Source organism: Cyprinodon variegatus, unplaced genomic scaffold (genome assembly GCF_000732505.1).
Source record: "Cyprinodon variegatus isolate N-32 unplaced genomic scaffold, C_variegatus-1.0 Scaffold410, whole genome shotgun sequence".
Classification (NCBI taxonomy): domain Eukaryota; kingdom Metazoa; phylum Chordata; class Actinopteri; order Cyprinodontiformes; family Cyprinodontidae; genus Cyprinodon; species Cyprinodon variegatus.
Window position 1 is genome coordinate 497,129 of NW_015150863.1, and position 24,755 is coordinate 521,883.

At 36.7% G+C, this 24,755-nt stretch overlaps 1 protein-coding gene across 1 annotated transcript in view; it reads left to right on the plus strand.

Moving 5' to 3' along the window:
• Positions 1-7,357: 7,357 nt before the first annotated feature.
• kcnk3 (potassium channel, two pore domain subfamily K, member 3) overlaps positions 7,358-24,755 on the plus strand; it is a 43,686-nt gene continuing 26,288 nt past the window's right edge. Inside the window, exon 1 of the mRNA XM_015387997.1 lies at positions 7,358-7,718. Within this exon, the coding sequence (XP_015243483.1) occupies positions 7,436-7,718 (283 nt within the window). The 5' untranslated portion in view covers positions 7,358-7,435. The remainder of the gene's footprint in view (positions 7,719-24,755) is intronic.

The following is a 24,755-nucleotide window of genomic DNA, read 5'->3' on the forward strand; positions in this document are numbered from 1 at the left end:
TTGGAAAAATGACCAAGAGGTAATTATTATCAATAAGAAAACAGAGCACCATGTTAGAAATGTTCCTTGTTTCTGTCAGTAAGCTTTGAAAGTGGTTTCACAACTTAATTTGTTGGCCTGGTTGGCTTAGTGATAGTGATTATTGTTCAGTTTTAAAGCTATGCAAGACTTTATATCTTCTTTTTTTAAACTAAAAGCAAGCATTAAGACAGTCAATATAACTAGTAACGAAATCCAACATGCTGGTGAAGATTCTCAATTATCCATGACATGTAAATTCAGCAAAAGATAAAAAAAAATCCAATCAAATGTATTTCAGTAATTGGACTAACAACTGGACTTTAAAAGTTGCTGAGCAGTTTAAATATTGTCTCTAACTGTATATGAGTTTCGTTTTACTTGGTATATTTTTTCTTGCACACTAATAGCTGAGACACAAAAGTCTCAATATGTAAATTTCTACCTGCGGTAGGCAAACAAAGCCTCGCAGGTATATCCTACCTCAGTAAAGCTGAAGAACTTTTGACTCTGCACTGGATCCAGCCATAAAAATCTAGTTGATATCGGACCTCATAAAACTGCATCAAACTGGTTATATTTTACTTTTGAATTTTAATACAACAATTAAGAAAAAATGACTTATGTGTGAGGATGAATGTGGAATAGAGTTATAAACTGAATTAAATAAAGCTTTTCTAATTTCAGCTTTTCTCTGTGTGAGCCTGTCTAGGTTGAAATGCAGTTGGTCTTCTCAAGGGTCAGGCTTGATAAAGGGACACATCCCTGTTGCTGTGGCAGTAAGATCAAGCAGCACACATACAATGTAGGGATAGTACACCAAATACAGTAATAACCCACCCTATCAGATTAATGTCTATTTAGTGTAACATAGTTTGTAGATATCACTGAGGTAGAATGGAACGTTCAGACTACAAGCGCTGGAAGCAGCAAAAAAGCTCCTGTTGCTTCATTTTTTGTGCTTGTACACATAAAGGTCCAACGCGCCTCAAGTGCATCTTTGATTCTCCTGAAACATGTCCAGTAAAGTGTGTCCAGATGCGTCTGACGCTTCTGCTGCTCCTGTGTTCAATGGCAGAAAGCGGCTTTGCTATATTTGGCATTATAAGTGGGTAAAAAGTAGTCTTATGTGTTTAAGTGAGAAAGTCCAACTGAAATGTCATCTGCGAGGTCAGTTTATCAAGATTACGATCCTGCCTTCAAATATTATTTTGCTTTCGGAGCATTTTATTTTGCTGTCATGTACGTAATCCAAACTGCAGGCACCAGAATATTAACAGCAAACATATTTTGCTGGAAGATTTCGACTTTTTAAGTTATTTTAGGCGCTAATAAACTGTTTCAGAGTAGTGTTCATAGCGATCTGCATCAGCAGTGCTCTGTCTGTCTCCCTGCCAGCTCCCAGATCAGCATCTCTGATTGGGAGATGTGGCGCATCGAGTAGTTAAGTTTTTTTCCTCCACATGTGAGCATGTCCTGTGCCTCAGATGCTCAGAGGCTCATGAGACGTTTCAGATCCTTCTATGCTCCCTCTGCTGCTGGAAACACGCTGCAGGACCTTTTGATGCGCCTTGATGCTTGTCAACTCTGCATATAAACCAGTTGCTTCTGCTGCTTCAGCTGCGATGGCACAATCGACTCTTCAGGGATTTTCGCTTCTGTTCACGGCGGTTGAAAGGCGTTCAATATACATAATCCAAACTGCAGGGACCAGAATAATTTCGAAATTTTAAGTTCATTTAGGTGTTAAACTGTTTCATGGGAGTAATAATAGTGATCTGCATCACCAGTGCAGTGTCTCTGCCTGCCAACTTCCACATCAGCTTCTCTGATTGGTTGATGTTTCGCGTTGAGCAGCAAAAGTTAAATTTTTCTAACTCCAGCAGTTGCTGTCTGTGCAGCGCGTCCTGTGCCTCAGATGCTCAGAACCTCACGAGGCGCTGTTGCAGCTGCTGAGATGCATCAAGATGCTCTACTTACCGGTAGACAACTTTTATTGTCCTTTTGTATACACAAAACAGTACACAAAACTAAATTTCATTTTGCACAGCTCTCATGACATTTACATTTCTTAAAGTGCAGCAGGGATTGAATGTAAACAGTTTGTGAGGAAAAAGAAAAAAAAAGGCGTGTTGCAAGACCTTGCAAGACCATGTAAACCAGCTGCTTCTGCTGCTTCTGCTGTCTGAATGAAGCATCAGAACCAATGAGGCCAGTGACAACAATAGCCCTTTTCTTGTAAAAATTTAATTAAAATATTAAAAAGTCCTGTTTGAGAATCATTTTTAATAGTAAGAACTGATATTTAATATTTAAATTTATTTAATTTAATGATATTTTGTTATTTAAAGAGCCATCACTCCTGGCAAAAGAACCCAGAATAAGACAATAGCTTAGATTACATGAATAATGACATCAGTACTCAGATGACCGGAAAGCCTTATGGCAAATCCTCTAATCTGATTTTAGCATCCGACTGTGTTTTAGCATCTGACTGTGTTTGATTGATTTGACCAAATTGGTCAAATCAATAGTCAAATGCAAAAAGATTTATGCTCCACTAGAAAAGTGAAAAAAAGTTATTTCTCAAATGCTTTTTTTGCACATTAGCCTAAATGTTTAACCTATTAGTGACCTACAGGGCAATTTATTTCATCATTAAGCTTTTCTTTTCTTTCCAATTGCTATTTTTCTGATAGGCTGCGTTTTGAATGAAAGCGTTATGGATTAATTGATGCATTGATCGACTGAGGCTTTCAGCACTCCAATTTATGAGGGGAGGATTTATGCAGGCTCAGTCACAGCTGACTTGACTGACCTGTTTATTGAAAGTAAAGCTATTTTTGTCCCAGCTCAAAGGGAGCAACTTAAGTTTAGACAAGATTTATTAGTCTGTCACAGGTTGGCACATGTAGCTAAAGGTTTAGCTATTTAAGCTTAGATGGCATTAAAGGAGTAATTTTTTTTCTTTTTAAGGTGGATACTTCCTTTTCTAGATAAAAAAAATAATAATTAACTATTTGTTTTGTTTATGAGTTAGAAAAAGAAACACTTATTTTAGTATATGTGATGAAAATAAAGAAAAAAAAGACAATAAATACAATAATATTTGAAGCTGACCTCCTCCAGAAGATCATCCTTAACAAATTGTAATTGCATCTCATGCTGACGCACAACAAATTAGGAAAACCGCTTACTGGAAACCAGTCACTCCAAAGGTTATCAAACTTGGCACAGTCAATATTTCACTTGACATTTTTAAATTTGCGTCATAGTAATCTATTTCCTTTTACCATTTGAACTTATAACATATAAACTCAGCTGTTCAAGACTAATGCACATACATTATCGCCATGAAAGCACATAATAGCAAACTACTGTACACTGTTAGAGCCTTGAGAGGGACTGTAATTAGATAGCTAGGGTCAAATGGTAAAAATGTATATTTTAATCAAAGCTATTGTTAATTTCTGTCTTCTTTGGACATTTTAAGGTTATTTATGCTGGGAGCATTAGTCTTAGCTGCCGACATATCATTTCAGATGAAATAAAGTTCTCTGGTGATACATACCAACAACTGAAATTAAGGAGTTTTTATCCCCAGTGGCTTTGATGAAATAGGTCACTGGTCAGCAAAACAGAGCTGCCATGGTGCATATCGTCCCTCAGGGATTAAGTGAGGTCCTAAAAAAGAAAACATTTTTTATTTCACTGAACAGGGTCCATGTGTAGAGGGTTGTGCTTTTTGTGATATTTAACCTAAATGAATGACTAAACTATATTCTCTGTGAATTAGGTAGATATGAAGCATAAAAATGTCAATAGGTATGGTCCAAAGTCATAATGTAATGCTGTAATGCAGTTATTCAGAAGTTGAAAAAAAGCAGAAACTATTCTAAGAGCCTATATGTTAAAACAGGTTACAAGAAGAAATATGACTTTTTTTGTAATTTTTTTTGTATACCTTTGTGCAACTTTACAGTAGGTTTAATAAATACAAACAGGCAAATGACTGTAAAAATGTTATGGTTAAAGGACTCATAACTAGATGTTTTACATATAAAGTTCTTTAAATTGTCTTTAAATTCCTGAGTAATGTTTTTTAGGACAACAAAAATTAAATAGAGCTCATTCAGACCCCTTTTCTTCTCCGGAGGGTATGAGAACTTGATGTGTGTGTGAAAATTTAACTGGATTTTTGCAACCTTTTTTCACCATGGGAAAAAGGTTGCAAAGTAGCCCCACTTTACCAATTGCACTGAAAAAATGAGGAGTAAAATTTTTTAGAGAACGCTAGCTAACTTTTTATACATAATTTTTTTATAGATGTCATTCTATAAATCTAAGTTTAATTTTACTTATTTAAGAAGAGTTGATTTTTTAAACAAACTCTAGAACTTTTACTACCATATTATTGTTAATAAAGGCGTACTTTTGTTTTGCTAATAAATAATGCTGAACTCATATTTTATTCAGTTCCAAATGTTAAGTAAAAAGTAATAATTTTCTTTTTCCAAGTAATCAACTGCATACTATTTTCATTGTTTTTCCATTTTCAATACATACAACTCATCTAATAAAATTCAATACAGCTGTAAGACATTACAAACCCTTTGTCAGCATGTGGGTGGAGGTTGGTTGAGGACCCAAATGCAGAGATGAGGGAGGCATAGATTAATTCTTGTAGGTTTAATAAAATAAAAAAAAAAAACAGAAACAAAATCCAAGCAGCAAACTAAAAGGCCAGGAGATGTCAGGAGAAAACACACATGGGGAGCCAAGAAACAACAAGGAACTAGCACTGAAGAACTGCACAGGGGGAGGATATATGGGAGAGAGAACAAAGACTGGGGTAATTAGATGATATGGAGCAGGTGTGGATGCAAGTGACAAGAAGGGAGCTAGGGGAAAGGAGACAGGAACAAGAGGGCAACAGAGAGTAACTCAAGACTGCTTGAATATAACACAAAATGGAAAAAAAAAACAAAAAACAAAAAAAAAAACCCCAACAAATAACACTTTTAAGCCGTAAGAACACTCTGTATATACAGTAATCTTGCAACTGCAAATCAGGCTATATTAAAACAATCATTTCTCACTGAACAGTAATCTCGCCTGATTCAGACAGTTATTGATTAAAAGAAACAAGGAAACACCCATCCATTTTCTCCCACTTATTCATTTAAGGTCACGTTGCCCATCTCAAGCAGTCTATTGCCATAGGCGGTGCAAACCTGGACAGTTCGCCATTCTATTGCAGGGCAACACAGAGATGTACAGCCATGCACATATACATTCACACCTAAGGAGAATCTAGCAAAGCCAATCGACCTGTGGGAGGAAGCTTGCGTACCCTGAGAGGATCCACATGCAGAACCGCAGAACTTTCTTGCTGCAAGGCAAAAGTGCTACAAACTGCACCACTGACAAAATATTCTATTTCTGACCTAAACATTCAATTGAAAAAGCTTCCTGGATGGGAAGTGAAACGTCTTCAAACTTGGAAACAAAGTCCAGTGGATTGTTTCTAAATTTTTTTTGGAATGACTATGACTGACAATCTTCACCAACACTCTGCATTTAACCCACCTCCTTGGGGAGCAGTGGGCTGCCATCGTGTATGGTTGTTGAAAGGCAGGCCAGATTTAACAATAAATATCAGTTATCCTCCTACTTGAGGAAAACTGTACAATACCAACCCCAATAAGTTCAGAGTACTCAAAATGTTTGTGGAAACTGTGTTAGGAATCCAGTTCGTGTGAGTTTTTTGTGTGTTTCTTCTCTCTCCACCAGCAGGTGGTGCCCTGTCCTCTTTGGGCCTTCCTGCACACCTGCGGCTCATGGATTCATTACTGGCGGAGTATTTGAGCTGTGAGCTGTCACTACCTGGACGCCAGAGTGTTTGCCAGTTTTGGGTACTCTAGCCAAGCTGAGATTAGCTGAGTATAACCTGAGCTTTATTTCTCTGAGTCCTATCTAGTATTCTGTCTTTGCTCTTAGGCAGGAAGCCTTCCAGTGCAAGTGGACACCTGGACCTTCTCCCCCTGGAAGGATTTACCGAGTACACACTGAGCAGGGGATAACCTCTACGCGATCCGTTCAAGTTCCCATCGGAAATCCAAGTGACAGTCCACTCCATCTCCTCCGGGTCCAACGTATGTCTACCTGTCCACTGTCCAATGAGTTCCCTCTTCTCTGGATAATCCCACACAGACTGGATTCAAGGATAGACAAAAGCCCCCTCAAACACTTTCCAGTTCCGGTTCACCAGTTCACTGAGTTCCAGATCCAACCTCCATTCACATTGCTACAAATAAACCAGTTAAACTTTTCTCCATGTTCTTTGAGTGGTTTCTCTGCATGTGGGTCAGATTCCTTAAACCGATCATGACAAACTGATTATTAGTTTGGAGTACTTATATTTTTACAACATTTAAATCATGGTTTAAAACATTAAAGTACTTCACACTTTAATATTCTAACTTAATTAGTAAAATACTTTGAGATACTGTTTGTCTCTGTGTTGCCCTGAAATAGTACGACAACCTGTCCAGGGTGTACCCTACCTAGGCACCACCACCCCTCTCCACCCCAGCAGGGATAAACATGAAGATGGATGGATGGATGGACTTTGAGGTAATTGTTTTCCACAAATGTTTTGAATATTATGAACTATTTGAATTTACAGTATTTACTTCAGATTCTGAATTCCAAGAGACTTTTTATTAGTTAAGGAAAATCTTACCCTAGAAAAGCTACTGTGGAACAACATTTGCACTGTTGAACTGTGATTAGGGGGTGACATATAAAACTTCTCCTATAAGGCACATTAACATACTGTATTGCATGTTCAAAAATATTGGTAATCTAAAGCCCAAAACTAAATCTATTTGATGCTGATATCGTGTATGATAAGACTTAAAAAAAATGAAAGTGATAGTGATAGTGCAAACCACACTTTTAAGATTTTAGTGGTAATTCATTTTGCAAATTTCTTTCCACTTGAGAAAAATAATGTATTACTTAGTTTTTTCCTTTGTTTTAATCCCTTGGAATACATCTCTATCTTAAATGAATTAAACTTTTTTGGAATAAAAGTTCTGATAAACCTTCGTAAAGTGTTACACGGAAACATGGAAAATATCAAATCAGCAATGCGCTGATATTATAAATGGCAATGAACCTAAATTGGAAAATGTAGCGGGGTGGGGGGTCAATAAAAAAGGGAGGGTTTGGGTAGAGGAGGGGTGTTTCGGGGGGAGTGGTGCTGAATGAACAGCTCCTCATCATCATAAAACAAGCAGAGGGCTCCGCTGCTCCGCCAGAGCCGCCACAGCCATGCTCCAGCCGCGCTCCCCGTCCTGCAGCCCTACGCTGCCTCTCCTCCTGCGCCCCTGACCCTGCACAGATCACAGCCATGAAGAGGCAGAACGTGCGGACACTCGCCCTCATCGGCTGCACTTTTTTCTACCTGATCGTGGGCGCCGTTATCTTTAAAGCTCTGGAGTCCGGTGAGGAGACAATCCAGAAGGAAATGCTGGACATGAAGAAGATTAACCTGCTCGACAGATTGAACCTCTCCAAAGAGGGCTTTGACGAGCTGGAGGAGGTTGTTCTGGAACTGAAACCGCACAAAGCTGGCGTGCAATGGAAATTCGCAGGTTCCTTTTACTTCGCCATCACGGTGATAACGACCATAGGTAAGAGCGCAACTTCTCAGATCGAACTTAAGAGTTTTATCCCAACTTATTACTCAAGTCTGAGCGTTTTTTCTCTCTCCAGGATAAAATACCATAGAGAAGATAGATACTGCTGAATGCCCAAACCTGTTGTACTTAACTTTTTCTACTTGTTTGCCATCAATAACAGAGTGTATATATTTATGTCCACTTCTTATGGTGGCAGAAAAGGCCACATAGGAACATTCTATGCTGTAAAAATGTCACATCCTTGTAATTATTCTGCAAAATAATAGTTCAGATAGATGAATAGTAAAGATAAAGGATATTATATTATGATCAATGGTAATAATCATCCTTATCATCAATCATCATATTCTCCAGATCAAATATTCCCGAAAGATGTGGGGATTTGATCACAAATCATAACAGTCAATATTTATTTATTTAATTATTTATTTATTTATTTATGTATTTATCCTAAATGCGTTCCTATGATTGCAAGTGGCACAGACTGATGGTTTAACAAACGTACAGAGGCGGATTCTATAGCATTTCATTTGCTTGCAGCATTATGCATGTCTCTTAGTGAAGCCAAGAGGAGAACGATTTGCCAAGGTTGTTAGAACTGATGCTTGAGGAAACTTAAGGCCCACTGACTTGTTTTGTTGTGTTCTGTATGTTCTTGTTATCTCTTCCCCCAAAAGACCCATGTGCAACAGCATAAGGTATTAAGATGCAAAATGTGAAACTCCATGCTACTTGCAATTCATTTTTATTTCAGAATATGTCAGATCTACAAGGGCAGGGTTTTGTTGGAGTAAAGTCATACAAAAGACAATGGTTGAAGCATCCCTAAAAATATACATATACCTACCAGACACAGAATGAAAATGAAATGAACTGAAATCAAACTGCATACCTCAATTAAGACCCGACAGCAGGTGATTTTTGTTATTGCCCAAACATTCACTAACAGTCTGATATAGTTGTTATATATATATATATATTTATTTATATATATAGCTTTTAAATAGCAACAAAAGTTCAACTACAAAGTCTTGAGACGGTAGAGCTGAATATGTATGCATAACGCACCTCCCTTTTGTAAAAATGTTTGAAAGTTGTGTGCAATTTTTCTTCCACATGCACTTTGCTGTTTGCCTATATTTTGAAAATACGAACAAAATACACTGTATTTCTGGTTCTAAGATGACACAATGTGAAAATTCGTCGAAATTCGATAGGAATACATTGTAAATACGCTTACAAAGAAAAAGAATAAAAAAAGGGAAAATAACCTCAGTCATGACTTGAGAGATGTATACTTAACTTCTTCTTCACCCTGTCGTTTGGAATACAGTATTTATGTCAAACTGTGGCATATTTGGTTTTTATCTCAGATTCAAAAACAGCTTTTAAAACCTCCATCAATGCCATAAATATAAGTCCGATATTGTTTCCTGGTTGAGGAGATTACAATGTGGAGAAATAACCCAGTTTCCCTTCATTTTAAAACCACGTATGATTCATTTTGATCAAATAAAGTAAGCAGAAAAGTCAAAAGCAACAAAATTAAATCCTGAAAAAAACTGTTTAAAAAAAACATTAAAAGATTAAAAGAAAGACGAAATCATTTGAAGCTAAAAACAAACAAATAAGGGACATTTTAACATTTTCTACTTCACCTTTAAAAATTCTGAGTTTAATAATTTAACTTGAGGACTGAAAAGAAGTAAATGGAGTTCATTAAACAGAATAGTGATGTGGCAGGACTATAGAAACTGTTGAAATGTCAGAGAGCAAAGCCGTCAGAATAAATGGGCACTCGAATCCTAGTTATAAAAGATGCTGATCATGTGGAATTGGGCTAAAAACAATTGAAGGGAATAATCCCTCTCAGCCCTGGTAAACCAAGTCTGCTTGCTATTGACGCATCAGTAGCTAATAAGCTTCCTCCTCCCTTTCATTTTTGCTTATATCATTTAGGCTTTAAACATCAACAGCAGCCATCCCATAACAAAAGTCAATGGTATTTGAAAGCTATATTCAAATACAATGACCTCACTTCAGTTATTCTTACAAGGTTTAAAGCAGATAAAACCAAGAACATATTAATGAAAACAGATGTTTAAAAGCATTGTTTCTGTTTCAAAAACATCAATTTTATTCTGTTCTTATTTCAATTTCATGCTTTTTTTAAATCAATTAAAATAGAAAAAATTTTAATTAGTCCTGTAGAGAAATTAAATGTTGTAACTCATATAGGGGTTTCTGCAACGAGCTGTATTGTAGATGCTGATGTCAGTAAGCAGGAAGGATTCCCTGAAGCATCTGTCTCACACTGCAATCCTGTTTACAAGGAGACAATATTGGACTGAATATTACATGTCATAGATGTTTTCTATCATAAATGTATGGTTAAATAGCTCTTTTTGAATATGTGCTAAATGTCAAATATATAAATATTTGACATGCATACTGTTTAGCGAACCACAGGATGATTCCCAATAACTTTCAGGAATAAATAAATAATAATAAATGCCAAAGTTTAGTTTATGCACATCCCACCAGATGCCCTTCATCCAGATTTTGGTGTCCTACATGCATCCTGGAAACAAGAGTACTTAATGCTTTCTTACAAACAAAGGCTTTTTAACTTTTACATTGTTATATACGACCAGTACTTGCCCCATAAAAAAGAAATGATTAAAATGAGATGAGGATCTCTATCAGAGACCTTGATGCTACTTCACGGATCACTTAGCTCCACTTCCAACCCGCCAGTTTACATGGTCAACCAGGTCCTAAAAATCTTCCATTGGGCTATTTTCAGATGTTCTCCCCGTGCATGTGTGGGTTCTCTCTGGGTACTCCAGCTTCCTCCTGCAGTCAACAAACATGAATTTGAGATAAATTCCTCTCTTAACTGTCCTTAGGTGTATGTGTGTATGTGCATGGTTGTACGTCTTTGTGTGTATCTGTGTCACCCTGCAACAAACTGGCGACCTGCCCAGGGTGTACCCCGCCTCTTACCTGCCTGACCAAATAAACTGGAGAAGATAAACGGATGTGATGATCACTGTAATAGGCATGTTTATAGCTCATCATATAGTTTTATAACCTTACTCCCTTTTAAAGATCTCTATGATCCGTATTCTCTTTGTCCTCATGATGCTGTTTGTTCTCTGATATTCTCTAACTAACCTCTGAGGCCTTCAGATAACACCTGGGTGTATGCTCATTAAATTACACACAGATGGACACTATTTAGTAATTAGAAGAGTTCTGATGGCTGCTGGGCACACTGGGAATGTACCAAAGAATAGGAGGCTGTCAGTCCATTACATCACCGGCCTATTACCAATCTAAAAACATTACTAAAATAAAAAACATAGTATCTAAACCAGACTTGGAGAGATTAATCCATGCATTTTTCTCCAGCAGGTTAGTCTATTGTAATGGCCTGTTCATTGGTCTTTCCAAACATGCTGTTAGACAACTGCAGTTTATCCAAAATGCTGCTGATTGAGTCCTCACCAGAACCAGGAAATATGACCATATTAGTCCATTGCTCTGGTCTCTGCACTGGCTTCCTGTGGCTCAGAGAATAGACTTTAAAACAGCTCTACTTGTGTAAAAGCACGTCTTCTCATGGTTTAGCACCAAAGTAAATCTCTGACATGTTAGACTCGTATGAATTACCTTGGGCCTTGAGCTCCTTGGGGACGGGTCTCCTGGTGGTCCCTAGAGTCACCACTAAACATGCTGAGGCTGTGTTTCAGTTTCATGCAGCCATGGTATGGAACAACCTCAGTGAGGAAGTAAAACAATTCTGAACCCTATGTTTAATGCCAGGTTGAAAACATGCCTATTTTGTGTTGCCTTTGGAAATTGATTGTATTTTAACTACTTTTAATATATAATATTTATTTTTTATATATTTGTCTTGACTGAATTTTTTTTTTTTTTTATTGTGTTTGCATTGTTGGTGTTGCTGTGAGGCAAGTTGAGTTCCCTTGTGCATGAAATGTGCTGTATAAATAAAGTTGCATTGCCTTGCCACTCTTTCAAGAATATTTGCTGCATAAGATCTTGAAAAATACTTCTTTCTTTAATTGTAAATCTGCATCATAGTAAACAGAGAACATACAGTTTACAGGCCCACTCCGTCACATAGTTCCTACTTGTTTAGAAGCTGCTTTTATCTTGACTTCCTATCACACTCTCCATCCTGTATTCAGTAACGATTGCGGTTGTCGTTTCTGACCTGTGACTTGTAACCATATCAGATGCAAGAAGCTAATTGCACACTAACCAAACCACGGGTGTTTGTGTCCACGTTCTGTCATTGTTAGCCCTGCAGATGGTAGAAACCCAGTGACTGGCATTTCAGTCCACCATTAAGAATTAATGACAACACCAGAGCCTCCTTGTTCCACTATAGTCCTGGCACACGACTGCAACATTGCAAATACTATACTGGTAACACAATATCACAGTCCGGCTACAGTAATGTTCTTCTACTGTGCATTATGTAAAATAAATGAATGTAATTATTCCCTGGCTTATTCTAGTTGAATAAAACTAAGATGAAGCCCAGCTGCTCAATGCTCAGCTTTTGATTAAACATATGTGCAGAAGAAAACTGCAATCAGTGATTAGACAACACTTTACAAAGATTAAAAAGATGAGGCGGAGGGCAGAGTGTCCTCTTACACACTATCAGGGGATGGACTGAAGTGATGCGAGACACACAACCGGGGAAAATAAGAGAGCTTTGAGCAAGCTGAGTTCGGGAACCGGGTGTAATAAGATTCGGAGGCTCAAGGGGGGCGGGTTGTCTGCATCACTGTCGTTGTCACCCTCCTCCAGGGGTAAACGTCTTGTCACTGCCACGATCGTCTGTTGCATGCTGAGGACAAATTCTCAGCACAGAGTGTTTTATAATAAGACATGTCACATGTCTGATGTGCTGTTTGACGTGTGATGAAGATGTGAACTTTTGTTTACAGAATGTAAGGAATGGTTTTATTTTCAAAGCATTGTTTTTTTTAATATGTGTTGACCGTAAGGTAAAATAGAAATATGATATCTCAATATGTTTACACAATCCATATTGAAGTATTGGACCACCCAGATCGATTATAAAAATATTTTTGTCATATGCTGTGGTGCTAAAATGCTAGCAGGACAGTTTTAGAGTTTTTCGCTTTTAGAAAAAGATGTGTATACTTGTGTATGCTGTTACAATGTGTCTAGACAGTTGACACTTTTAAGATAGTTTCATATTTGTGAAGTCTAGATGCAGTGTCAAACAGAAGTATAGAGATTGTCTGCAGATGATAATGGAGATGTTATGAGACAAACAAAAAGCCTTGCTGTGTTGTAAACTGAAAGAAAAACCTTTTTTTATTTCAAGCATAAATCTAAAACAGGGAGTTATGCTTACATATTCACTGGTTTTATGGCAGTATTTTGTAGAACAACCCTTTGCATTTATCAGCTGCTTTACCTCCTTTGCCTTTAGCAACTTATATGCATTAGGATATTACGATAAACAGAGAGAAAAATAAGTATTTGAACACCCTATTATTTTGCAAGCTCTCCCACTTAGAAATCACAGAGGGGTCTGAAATTTTCATCATACAGGTGCATGTCCACTTTGAAAGATATATTCTAAAAAAAAAAAAATCCAGAAATCACAATGTATAATTTTTTTACTATTTATTTTTATGATACAGCTGCAAATAAGTGTTTGAAAACTTGAGAAAATCAGTGTTAATATTTGGTGCAGTAGCCTTTGTCTGCAATTAAAGAGGTCAAACGTTTCCTTTAGTTTTTCACCACGATTGTACACACTGCAGGATGAATTTAGGCCTACTCCTCCACACAGATCTTCTCTAGATCAGTCAGTCTCTGGGCTGTTGCTGAGAAACATGGAGTTTAAGCCACACCAGAACCTTTACATGCTTCTTTTTGAGCCCCTCCTTGGTTATCCTGGCTGTGTGCCTCGGGTCATTGTAATGTTGAAAGAACCAACCTAGACACATCTTCAATGCTCTGTTTCCCAAAATCATGCAATACGTGGCCCTGGTCACCCCCTCCTTTTCTCAGTTGTCCAACTTCTGATGTAACCTCTGACTAACTGTCCTGCCTTTGCTGAAGAAAACATCTCCACAGCATAATGCGGCCACTACTGTACCTGAAGTCAGTGTGAGGAAAGGTTGTCTGATGTGTTTTTTTTACCACAGGAAATGTTTTAAATTTAGTCCAAAAATTGATGTCTACTGGAGTAAATGATGTTTTTGTTCATAAAAAACACAACTAAATGTGGTTAGTCATGCATAAGTACACAGTGTTTTAAATTCCTTCTAATAAATGGGTTAATAAAATTAATTTAATTTAGCTAAAATATAAGTTAAATATAAAGTAACTCAATAGGGCCATTTTTATGGATATCATGTTTAAATGATTAGTTTTTATTTTCCATAAAAAACATCAAATCACCAATTATTGTATTTTTTTTGTTGGAATAAATTTAAAGTCTACCTTACATTGAAGAGATTTGAATTTTGTTTCAGAGTGTAATTGCTGTGAAGCAGACACGGGTCATAGCTGTAAAACAATGTGCTGACGTCCTTCCTCTGTTCATCTTCATTAAAAGTAAGTAATCTAAAGATTGAAATGGGGCTTGGCTACATCTGTTTTAAGTTTTTTAGCAACTTTGCCATTTTCCTTTGCTCTTGGAGTGGCTTTGCATCATCTCTAAAGAATAATCTCGATAAAACTTTCATTGCTCAAAGCTTTTTATACTCTCAGCAGGAGCAATTTCTCCTGCATACTGAATCTGAATGTATTGTTGAGGTTAATATATCTACTAAATCTACTACTGTTACTCGTTCTGACAAAGCTTTTACTGAAATTGGTCAACTTTTTAACTGTATCTGCTTTGAAGCAAGCCGAGAAGATGCTGTATTATTTTTGGTATCACGGTTTTTAAGTGCTATTTTGGAATTTTGTGCTGCTGTAGTTGGTCCTTTCTTAACAAAAGGACTTAAAGTGCAATTAATTAGGCCCATAGAAGGAGCAGACTTTCACCAGAAACACAGCTATAACGTGTGTATATGTATAGTGTCTCTCAAAGAACTTTTGTGTTTACCATTTATGTGGCTTGTGCTTGTCTCCTGATAATGGTAAACATCTTCATACCTATTCTTTGTTGACTTTTGCATTATTTAGTTCTTGATTTTGTTAACTTGTAACTTTTTCTGTTGGCTTTGTTTCTTTTCACACAAAGAAGACCCCCCCCACACACACACACACCCCAAAAAAAAAAAAAAAACAAAAACACACGATTACAAACAGACAAGAAGGTTCAGTTTAAATGTGTCTGGGACAGGATGTGTTTCAGGCTAGCCTAAAACCTTAAAAATATTATTTTTCATTTGTATTTTTCAGATGATTATTTCAGCAATTGCCTAAAACAGGTATTCTAAATATATTTTGAGAAAATGTCTTGAAAGTTGCACAGAGCTTTATGCTTGAAGCTGTGTTGGATCCAGGTAGGAAGAAGTCAGATATGGAAAGTGACCATTTGCTGCAAACACCCCTCCTTCCTATTGAAAGTACTGACACCATCCCTGGTTTAGCTGCTCTGTCACCACCAGTTTGTTTATGTACTGGGCAGCGTTAAAGTCCATTAGCTCATGAATGTGACATGTTGCAGCTGAAAAACAGCAGACAGCTCTTTAAACCATTTTTTTCTACATGTGGATTGACAATGAAAAAAAATGTATTTTCATTTCTGGCAGCAGCAGCTTTGGCAGAAGACAAGAATCCACTTTCAGCTGTTGCATAATGTGGGCACATTCTGAATCGCTGATGGTAATTACTTACATTAGTATCATCATTATTATTCAGTCAGCTTAAGAGGTTAGAGCAATGAGTGGCTGAGTGCACAAAGTATATAATACTTACCAGCAATCCCGACTGTCTTCATCCGACCGATGGAGACAGTCTTAGAGGACAGTAAAACATGTCGGTGCTGAAGATAGGAAAAAATTAATATGACTAAATCTTCAAGCTGTGGTAGAAACTATGACAATAGAGCATCCACCCCCTCTTTATGTTTTTGACAAGCACATTGTTTCTGCATTGTAGACTCAGATAGAGGCTGTTCCACAAACCTGTTATTTACTTTAAATAGCTTTGAAGTGTAAAACAAAAAAAATGTTTATCTTGCTGAATTATTACTGCATTTAATTTGCAAATTTTCACAATTTAATCTACAAGAGTGGAGATAAAATTAACTGAAAAATAGAAATGAGAAATTTAATAATGTCAGTGATGCCAAAATTTTCAACAAGTGCCTGACAAAGCACAAAAAAAAGACTTCTACTTGAAATCTTACCAATAAAAAAATATCTCAGTTTAGACATTTAAGTACAAAAACTTTAGATAACTTGGAATTTTTTTTTTTTTTTTTGGCAAAAAATTATTAACGTTTAAATGCAGGTATAACCTATAAATGATATATTTGTTTAACTAGAAAGAAAGAAGGAACTCGGATAACTTTTATTTTAGATGAACAGTTTTTGCCCATTTCTTGTCATAAGCTTCGTTTCTTGCGTCTGATTGTGTTCCTTTTCTTTAATTAATTTCTTTTAACTCTTTTAAATAATCTTATTATACTCTAAAAGCAAACATGAATAGTGTCTTTAGATAAGTTGAGGTTCAGCTAAGGATTTTTAGTATCACAAAGCAATGTTTATAATCATGGTAACCCTGCAAAAAGAGACTGCCCAATCCCAGTGCATCTTAAATACTCAAAAGTATATTGTTTCTATAGGAAATATTTTATAGAAAATAGAGAGAACTGCACTGGTGGCAAGTTTACTTATTTGTTAATATCAAAGGAAAAGTGTAACATAGCGCCATTCTTTGGCTAACGCTATCATGTTGCACAATATTGCATTAGTTGCACACAGTTTATCACAAATGTATCTGTAGTGAGCTTTGATTTAATCATCATTTTAAGGTGAGATGCATATTTTGTTCTGTGAAGCCACTCTGACCATTACTATTAGAATATCTCTCTGGTCAAAGAGTTTCCTTTTGGTTAAATTTTTTGATACCAATATTTTTTTTCTGTGGTTCCTCCCCAGAATTTGAATGAGAAATAGAGATATTGCTGAATATCTTTGTAAGCATTTTCAATAACTGTAATCAGACAGCAACTTAATTGCACTTTCAGTTTTTTCTGTCCCTCTGTGATTAGGCAGATACTTTTCAAAGAATTATGGTGGGAAAGGTACCTGCGTGCTTCTAGATACTTGCTTGAAAGAAATCCACCCAAACAGAGCAAATTACTTTACATAACACAGAGCTGCTCTCTGCAGTCAGGCTGTGTCCTCCAAACCCATCACAGAGATACTCTGAGATATTTTGTGACATGGAGATGAAAACCACTGAGGTGGAAAGAAAAAAAAAGATTTGTTTCACCCTTTTTTCTCTCACAAATAACTGACTAGTGGTCTTGCTTAAATTATAAAAGTTTTTCCAATAGTAATAATCAAACTATATATTATATAAATATAAGAAACAAAGAAACAATATCTTATAGAGAAAAAAACAACAATTTATTCATGTAGAATAGGCATTTTGTATTTTTTTGTTTCTATGTTTTTAGACCATTTCAATCCAATGTGAATACTTAATTAAAAAAATACTTTGTTGTTATAATTGCTGGGGATTAAGTACTCATATGCGTCGTCTTCCACTTATCTGGGAATACTGTAGGTTGTGGGAGCAGCAGTCTTAGCAGGGACCCCAGACTTCCCTCTCTCTCCGGACACGTCCTACAGCTCGTTATGGGGAAGCCAATGACGCTCCCAGGCCAGCCGAGAGACAAAGTCTCTCCAGGGTGTTCTGGGTCGTCCAAAAGGCCTCCTCCTGGCGGGACATGCCTGGACATCTTCCGATGGAGGTGTCCAGGCCTCCATCAGGAACAGATGACTCAGCATCCTCAGACGACCAGTACGAGCTTTCCATCACCTCCTCAATTCTACTAGAGGCAACAACTCTCCTTTGACCTGCAGGAGGTTCTCAACCTTTTTTTTTGTGAGGATCTAGCTGAGGATCCTTGCAGGATCTAGTCCTCATCTGCATTTGGCTGCAAACCACCTCAGCACACACTGTAGGTCTTGGCAGGAGGGAACAGATACACCTCATCATCTGCAAAAAGACACAAAATCCACTGGTGCCCAAACCAGAGCCCCTGCGGCCTATGGCTGTGCCTAGAAAGCCCATCCATAAAGATTAGAAGCAGTACGAGTTCAGTCTTTAAATATTAGAAAGTAGGAAGGAAAAATATGTATGAAATAAATATATGGAAATGATAATACAAAACATATATCTGATTACAAGTATGTATACTATTAGGTTGCAAAATGCTGCTGTCCTATAATTTAGCTGTATAAAATTGTATAAAGAAAAAAATCTGTTATTGATGTCTATTAAAGAGGCTTTTTCTGGTCATCCTTCAAATGAGTGATGTTTGGGAGAATTACCAATAATGACTCTTACTGCTGCTTTGCTTGTAGGACCAGCAAATATTTACCTATTGCATGTCTGCTTTATGCTAAAATGCTTGAATGGACAGTTGACAGCTTGTCTGACTCACTGAATAAAGCATAATGCATTTTTAAGCTTCATAATTCATCTGGGCCAGACTGGATTCTATCTAAATGGAACAGTACACAGTAGATGTGAATTTCCTTCAGATGAAGTTTCCTAGTGAATGTCCTGGATAAACATTAAAGCAAGGTACATATAAAGTCTCATCTGGTTAACCACAAACTGACTCCTGTGAGGTTTATTTAATCAGAAACATGAGCTCTTTTCTATTGTTCTTTTTTTTCTCTCTCTTGTTTGATTTGAACAATGCCTGTAATCACTTGTCCTGCTATATTGAATTATGTGCTTCTTTCACAAAACAGAGCTTTTAGTGACTGGTCACAGCTGTTTGATTAATATCCCAATGCTTTCACTGTGAATTTGAGATTACACAGATGTGACCTGCGCTAAGTCAAGCATATCAAGGCCTCAATCAACATTTTAGCTGTCTAACCTAACTAAAAAAAAAGAACAAACACGTGTCTACCTACAAAAAACTTAATGAACATATATTTCTGCTGCAAAGTAAACCCCGCCCTGACATCAAGTAATTTATAGCCTCTGACAGGTTTTCTTCCAGGATTTAAATATCCATACAGTGGACAAGAAAGTACTTACTTCTCAAGTAGAAGGCAACTGGACTTCTTCTCTTGTTTGTTTAAACTCTGAAGGGGCTGTCTTTGACCAAGCTGATTTGACTTTTTCTTCCTCGTGACCTGAAAAGGAAAGGAATTGGAAACTTGTTCAGACAATTTGGATGTGACTTCCTGGTAATACTGCAGTGACATGTCTGGCTTCTTGTTTTTCTGACAGGCAACTCTATCAAGAGGCACTATGAGAAATATACAGTAGCTGTGCTGCCGTTCCTGTTTTCATATGCAGCTTATTGCACCTAGAGGGAAACCTTTAAGTTTCTTGTTTTGATTTTGTTTATAGAAAAAAAAAAAAACGATTATCATTTTCAGGCTTGTTTCTCAAGCAATCTTTTCCAATATTTATTTCATCCATCCTAAAAATAGCAGCTGCTACTGGGTTTGCTTTCAACTCACCAAGAACTTAACTTGAGCAAGGCAATTACAAGATATTTACCTTCAATCAAGGAATACTAATTAGCTTACTGTTAATTTGTGTACTTCAAGAAAAGAAAAGCTGTCTCTGTATCAGCTCTCCAGGTGTGTAAGAGGCTGAAGGCGAGGGGCTTGTTGTTCATGTTCAAGATGAGATAGACCTTTCTGCCACAGCTCTATGCATGCATTTTACTGAGGGCAGTAAGAAGCAATCATATTAACAAAATCCGAGATGTTCCTGGTTTCCCTGATACATCTAAACTTTTTGGGCTTTTCATTCTTGCTGCATATTGCTTTATATATAAGTGGGTCTTTTGTTAATAGCATGATACCAATACGGGTATATTTTGCATTTTACTGCTTACCCAAAATACGCATCAGGCTTTAAACATTGAAAAGTCTCCCAACCAATAAAATTTTTTTATGAAATTATAACTCAATTTAGGTTTCTTGATTTCTGTTTTTCAGGAATTTTGTTTGATTTCACACAGCTGATTTCTATGTATTGAACTCATTCAGATTTTTATTTTCACTTATCCAGGTACAGTACTTGGGTAAGACATTGCCATGATTGCAGTTCATTCCACAGGACACACCCCAGGTTTTTCAGAGCAGAGAAATCTGGTGCTTTATCATTACTTTTGAGACCTAGTTTTTTATGGACTTTAACTGATTTTTCAGGTTAGTATAGAGTCCTTGGCTAGTATCTATAAACTGTGTGGGCAGCTCTTATCAAAAACTCATCGATGGAATTTGAGAGGGTCAAATGTCCTGTTACATAGACCACCCTACCGTGGTCTGAGTTGCTCTTAAACACAACAGCTAACTAAGCTAAAAGTTGCTGTTAGGCAACAAAACAGATATGACACTTATTTGATCAGATATATTTCTCTGATAGAATAGAATAGAATTCAACTTTATTGTCATTACATTGTCACAAGTACAAAGCAATGAAATTCACTCTCTGAATTTAGCACATCCCCTTGGGGAGGAGTGGGTTGCCATTGTGCCGCCCCCGGGGAGCAGTGTGTGGTTAAGGGTCTTGCTCAGGGACCGTGAGTTGCAGTCCGTGGAAGTGGGGCTTCAGTTTAGAACTTCTGGGATCCAAGCGCACTGCCCTAACCACTAGGCCACTAGGCCTCTGATGTAGGATTTGATCTAGAGGGGTAAATGTGGCCTTGTCTTTATAAGTAACGCCATGACTTCCTAATCTGCCAGTTCAATGTGATCTTCTATCAGATTCCCAAAGACAAGGAAGACTATTAAATCTTGCGTCTGCAATGCTGCCTATGCCCTTCAGTTGGGCTGAACCTGAAAGTTCAGGTCAATCACCACTAGTAGCTAAAAGTTACAGACCTGCCATTGGTGCTTGAGTTGAGCTGGATACCGGTTGCTTCTGAGTATCCAAGCAATTCATCTAGAATATAATGCCTTTATTTTATGCTTGTTTTGACCTATTTAACTTCGATGTGCCTGACGTCATAACGAGAGAAACAGCATGGGAACTTCTGACCCAGAGTAAATTCAGGGAAAATAGGCTACAGGCTAATAGATGCATCGGTGCTGAACTACTGAGGTTTCAGTCTGCTCATCAAAGGATGTTCTAGTCATAAAAAGGCTACTGTAAATATATTTTTCAGTTAAAACTAACAAAATGTCTCTTTAATCAAATGTTTGAGAGTGAAAATGGGTGCCTTTACCCTCAACTCACCATTTTTTCTTGATGTTTTTAGAGCTATGAAAAAAAAAAAATAAAATATATATATATATATATATATATATATATATATTCTACACATGTAAACTATATATAGGTTGTTGAAGCTCATTTAGTAGATTTAAAGAGAAGTGCAAGCAATTTTACCTAAACTGCCTAAATGTACTTGCTTTGTGTTCTGCAAATTATCTAGAAATCTGGGAGAGGGCACAAACAATGTTTTCCCTCAATGATACTTTAGAGACACAATATTATAGCCGGTACTTGGCTGCAAATTGGGTTTATGTCTCAAAGACATATCTGAATACTGATGGGAAATGGAGAGTCTCATGATGAAGCTACTGCTGTGTGTACGTGCATTGTGTTTAAACTCTTTACCCCTTTCAGTGAACATTGAATTGTAGTGTATAACCAGAACAGTCAAATAATCATACAAAGGAGTGACTGTTGCAATCTAATAATAAAAATTTTATTTAAAAAAAAAAGATCTCGAAACAAGAATATGGGAGTTTGACAATGTGATAAAAATGCCAGCCAGCTGGTTCAATGCCCAAAGCACTGAGCTGTCTCCCTCGGCCTCCAATGATGTTCGAGCCTCAAAACCCTTTGGTTTTTTTCTGCTTCAGTATGTACATGTGCCAAAGAAAAGATGGAAAAAAAAACATCCACATGACGCAATACCAGCTTCTCAGCTGTACATAAAACATCTGAAGCCCGAGGTGAAAAAGTGTGAAGTAAATATTGTGTTTTCGTAGAAAAAAAATTTAAAAAATATTGTAACAACCTAAAGAGATTTTTCTCACATCTCTTTTGATCCTGACAACTCCCTCCTCTTTTTAACCTGCAATGGTTAGATCCATTAATGCTTCGGTTACTTGCTCATTTTGTTAGCTTTGTGCTACTTTGACAAACTTCAAGCACAGGAATAATTCAGCCCAGACTTACTTCTTCTCTAGATTTATTTTGACTCTGGATTTTTATTTGCACCTATTGTGCAGGATTTGTTTAATCTTTCAACCAACCAACTTGAATGAAATTAACATTAATGATACTTATCCTAACAAGGAAAAATAGAGTAGTAGCAATAATAACACTGAAATATGAGCTGTATTCCAAAGCATAACATCCATATTTAAAAAAAGAAAACATTGCATTTGTATTTTCCAAAATATACTTACTAACTATATTTTCTTCTAGGAAATCACACTGATGCATATTCATACACCTAGGCTGCCTAAGTTAACCATTTATGGTTATTAATAGTACACACATTAATTACACATTAAGTGTATTAAAACAAGCAAAAAATGTAGCTCATCTGTGCTCTACATATTCACACTGAACAAAATCCCTGTAAAAGAATACAAACAAAAACAAAAATACAAGGGGAGACAATTATAAATGTTATACAATATACCTCTTCAAATTGTTTTGGGCTTCCTGACTGATTTGATTATTTTTATTGGGCGGTACATGTGTAATGGACTGCATAGTAGCTTCTCTTACAGGCAATAAATACAATTAAAACACATTACAGCTGGAGATGTAAAGGTGGGTTACATAAACGTTCAATAAAGATCGAAGAAAATTAATGAGAAACAGGAAAAACACCATTCAATAAAGTTAAAAAAAGGAATTTCCTTATCACAGCTAACTGATGAAAAACATGTCAGGATGTAATTTTAACTTTGGTTAGCTGCATAAGAAAATCATACACTGAAAAACATAAGCTTATCATACAGCCATATGTTTGCTGTATGAATTAGACCAAGATTCTCATATTGTTTAAATTAGGTTATAACAAAAGCCCCTTAATGTATTTCCTGTTGAAGTGAGTTCAGTAAAAGGCAAACCTGCAGATTGAGAGGAGGAGGAGCTCCCAGTCTGTCTACTGACACCATATGGGCAGCTCGAGGCGCTGGTTATCTTACCAAGGTGACTGGAAGACCTGGATGGACTGCATAAACTCTTTAATACCTTTTACATATTTAGCAAAGAAAATTTGGAGACTTTCTTAAAGGTTTTTATGCAGATTTGTGCAGGAGGTATTTTTTCAATTGATGTCAGAAAAAGAGACCAACATATGTGGAAAAGGAATAGAGAAAATTGATAAACAGATAAGACAAAAAAACATTGCATGACTTTCCGACTATAAATTGACAATAAAATAAAAACAGAAATGCTTTCATCTGTAGTTTGAACAACCTTTTTGTACCTTTTTGTTTTTAAAGTTCACAACGTCTAAAGCATTGAATGGATTCTTTAATAAAAAAAACTGTTGCTTTTTACAACTAATTTATCTTCTTTTGGTTTTTAGCTCACCAAAATACTATAGACACAACAAAAACAGTAAGAGTCACACAGGCAAACGGAGAAGATGAGAAGCTAATTCAATTTAAGGTTCATGTAACACCTTAATAAGATCCATTACTTGATTTAATTGCCTCTGGTCATTAAGTCAGTTGCCAGCATTAGTCTCATGCAACTCGTACAGTGACACTTGATCGCTTTACAATTCAACAGTGAGTCAAGTGTCACCTGGGAATCTAATGTGCGCCATTAGAAAGTACTGTTAGAAGACCACACATATGCTTGTTTTTGAGCTGTTGAAGGATGCAAAATTAAATATTCTCCATGCTGGCTTACTCCTAAAACTATAATAAAAGGACTTGTGCTTAAAGAATATGATAAAAGTCTCTTATTATGTAAAGATTATCAGAAAGTTGCAACATTTATGAATATTATTTTCCAGAATTACTAATCTAGCACTGTAAGGAATCACAAGCCCTTTCTAAGCTTAACAATACTTTATTTAGTTGTGTGGTCTTGGGTAAGACTGACGTTAAATACACTTTTAAAACAATAAATATTATTTTAACTTGGGAATCACATTGCTAGAGAAACTTTACTAGCAGGCAAAGAAATCCCCTAAACAGAACCAGAATGAAGTGATCTTCATGATCAAACGAGGAACTAACCATTAGACTTAGACAGATTTTATTATCATGTTGTATACACAGAGTGTATACAAAAACACAATTTCAATACATATAGCTTTTCAACAGTGAATGTGCAGCTTACAGCAGTGAAAATAACCTTAACATTTATAAAGTACAGCATTGATCAGAATGTAAACATTGTAGGAGAAAAGGAAAACCAGTTTAAAGCCATCATGCAAAGATGCATTGATATGGAAAGGTTCAGTGCATTGCAAAATAAATAAATATGGTGCAAAATGCAGTAGAACATAGGGTTGTATTCTATTTCAATGGATTATGAAAAAGTCAGCCATGTTGGTAGTACAAAAAGATGTTTTGCAAAAAATGTAATGCAGAGTCTTGATTAGAGTCTCAACAGTTCAAGAGTCTGATGCCAGCAGGGAAAAAAGCTGTTGCAGAACCTGCTGGTCCTGCAGCGGATGCTGTGAAGCCTCTCCCTAGAGGGCAGCAGGGAGAACAATCCATGTGAGGGGTCATTGATGATGTTAAAGGTACACTATGCAACCGGTGTTGATTTTGCAGCGAGGCTCCTCCCAGAGGGCGAAAATAAAAGGGCTCAGTCGTAAATATGCTCAGCTGTTCTCCTGGTTTCTCCGTC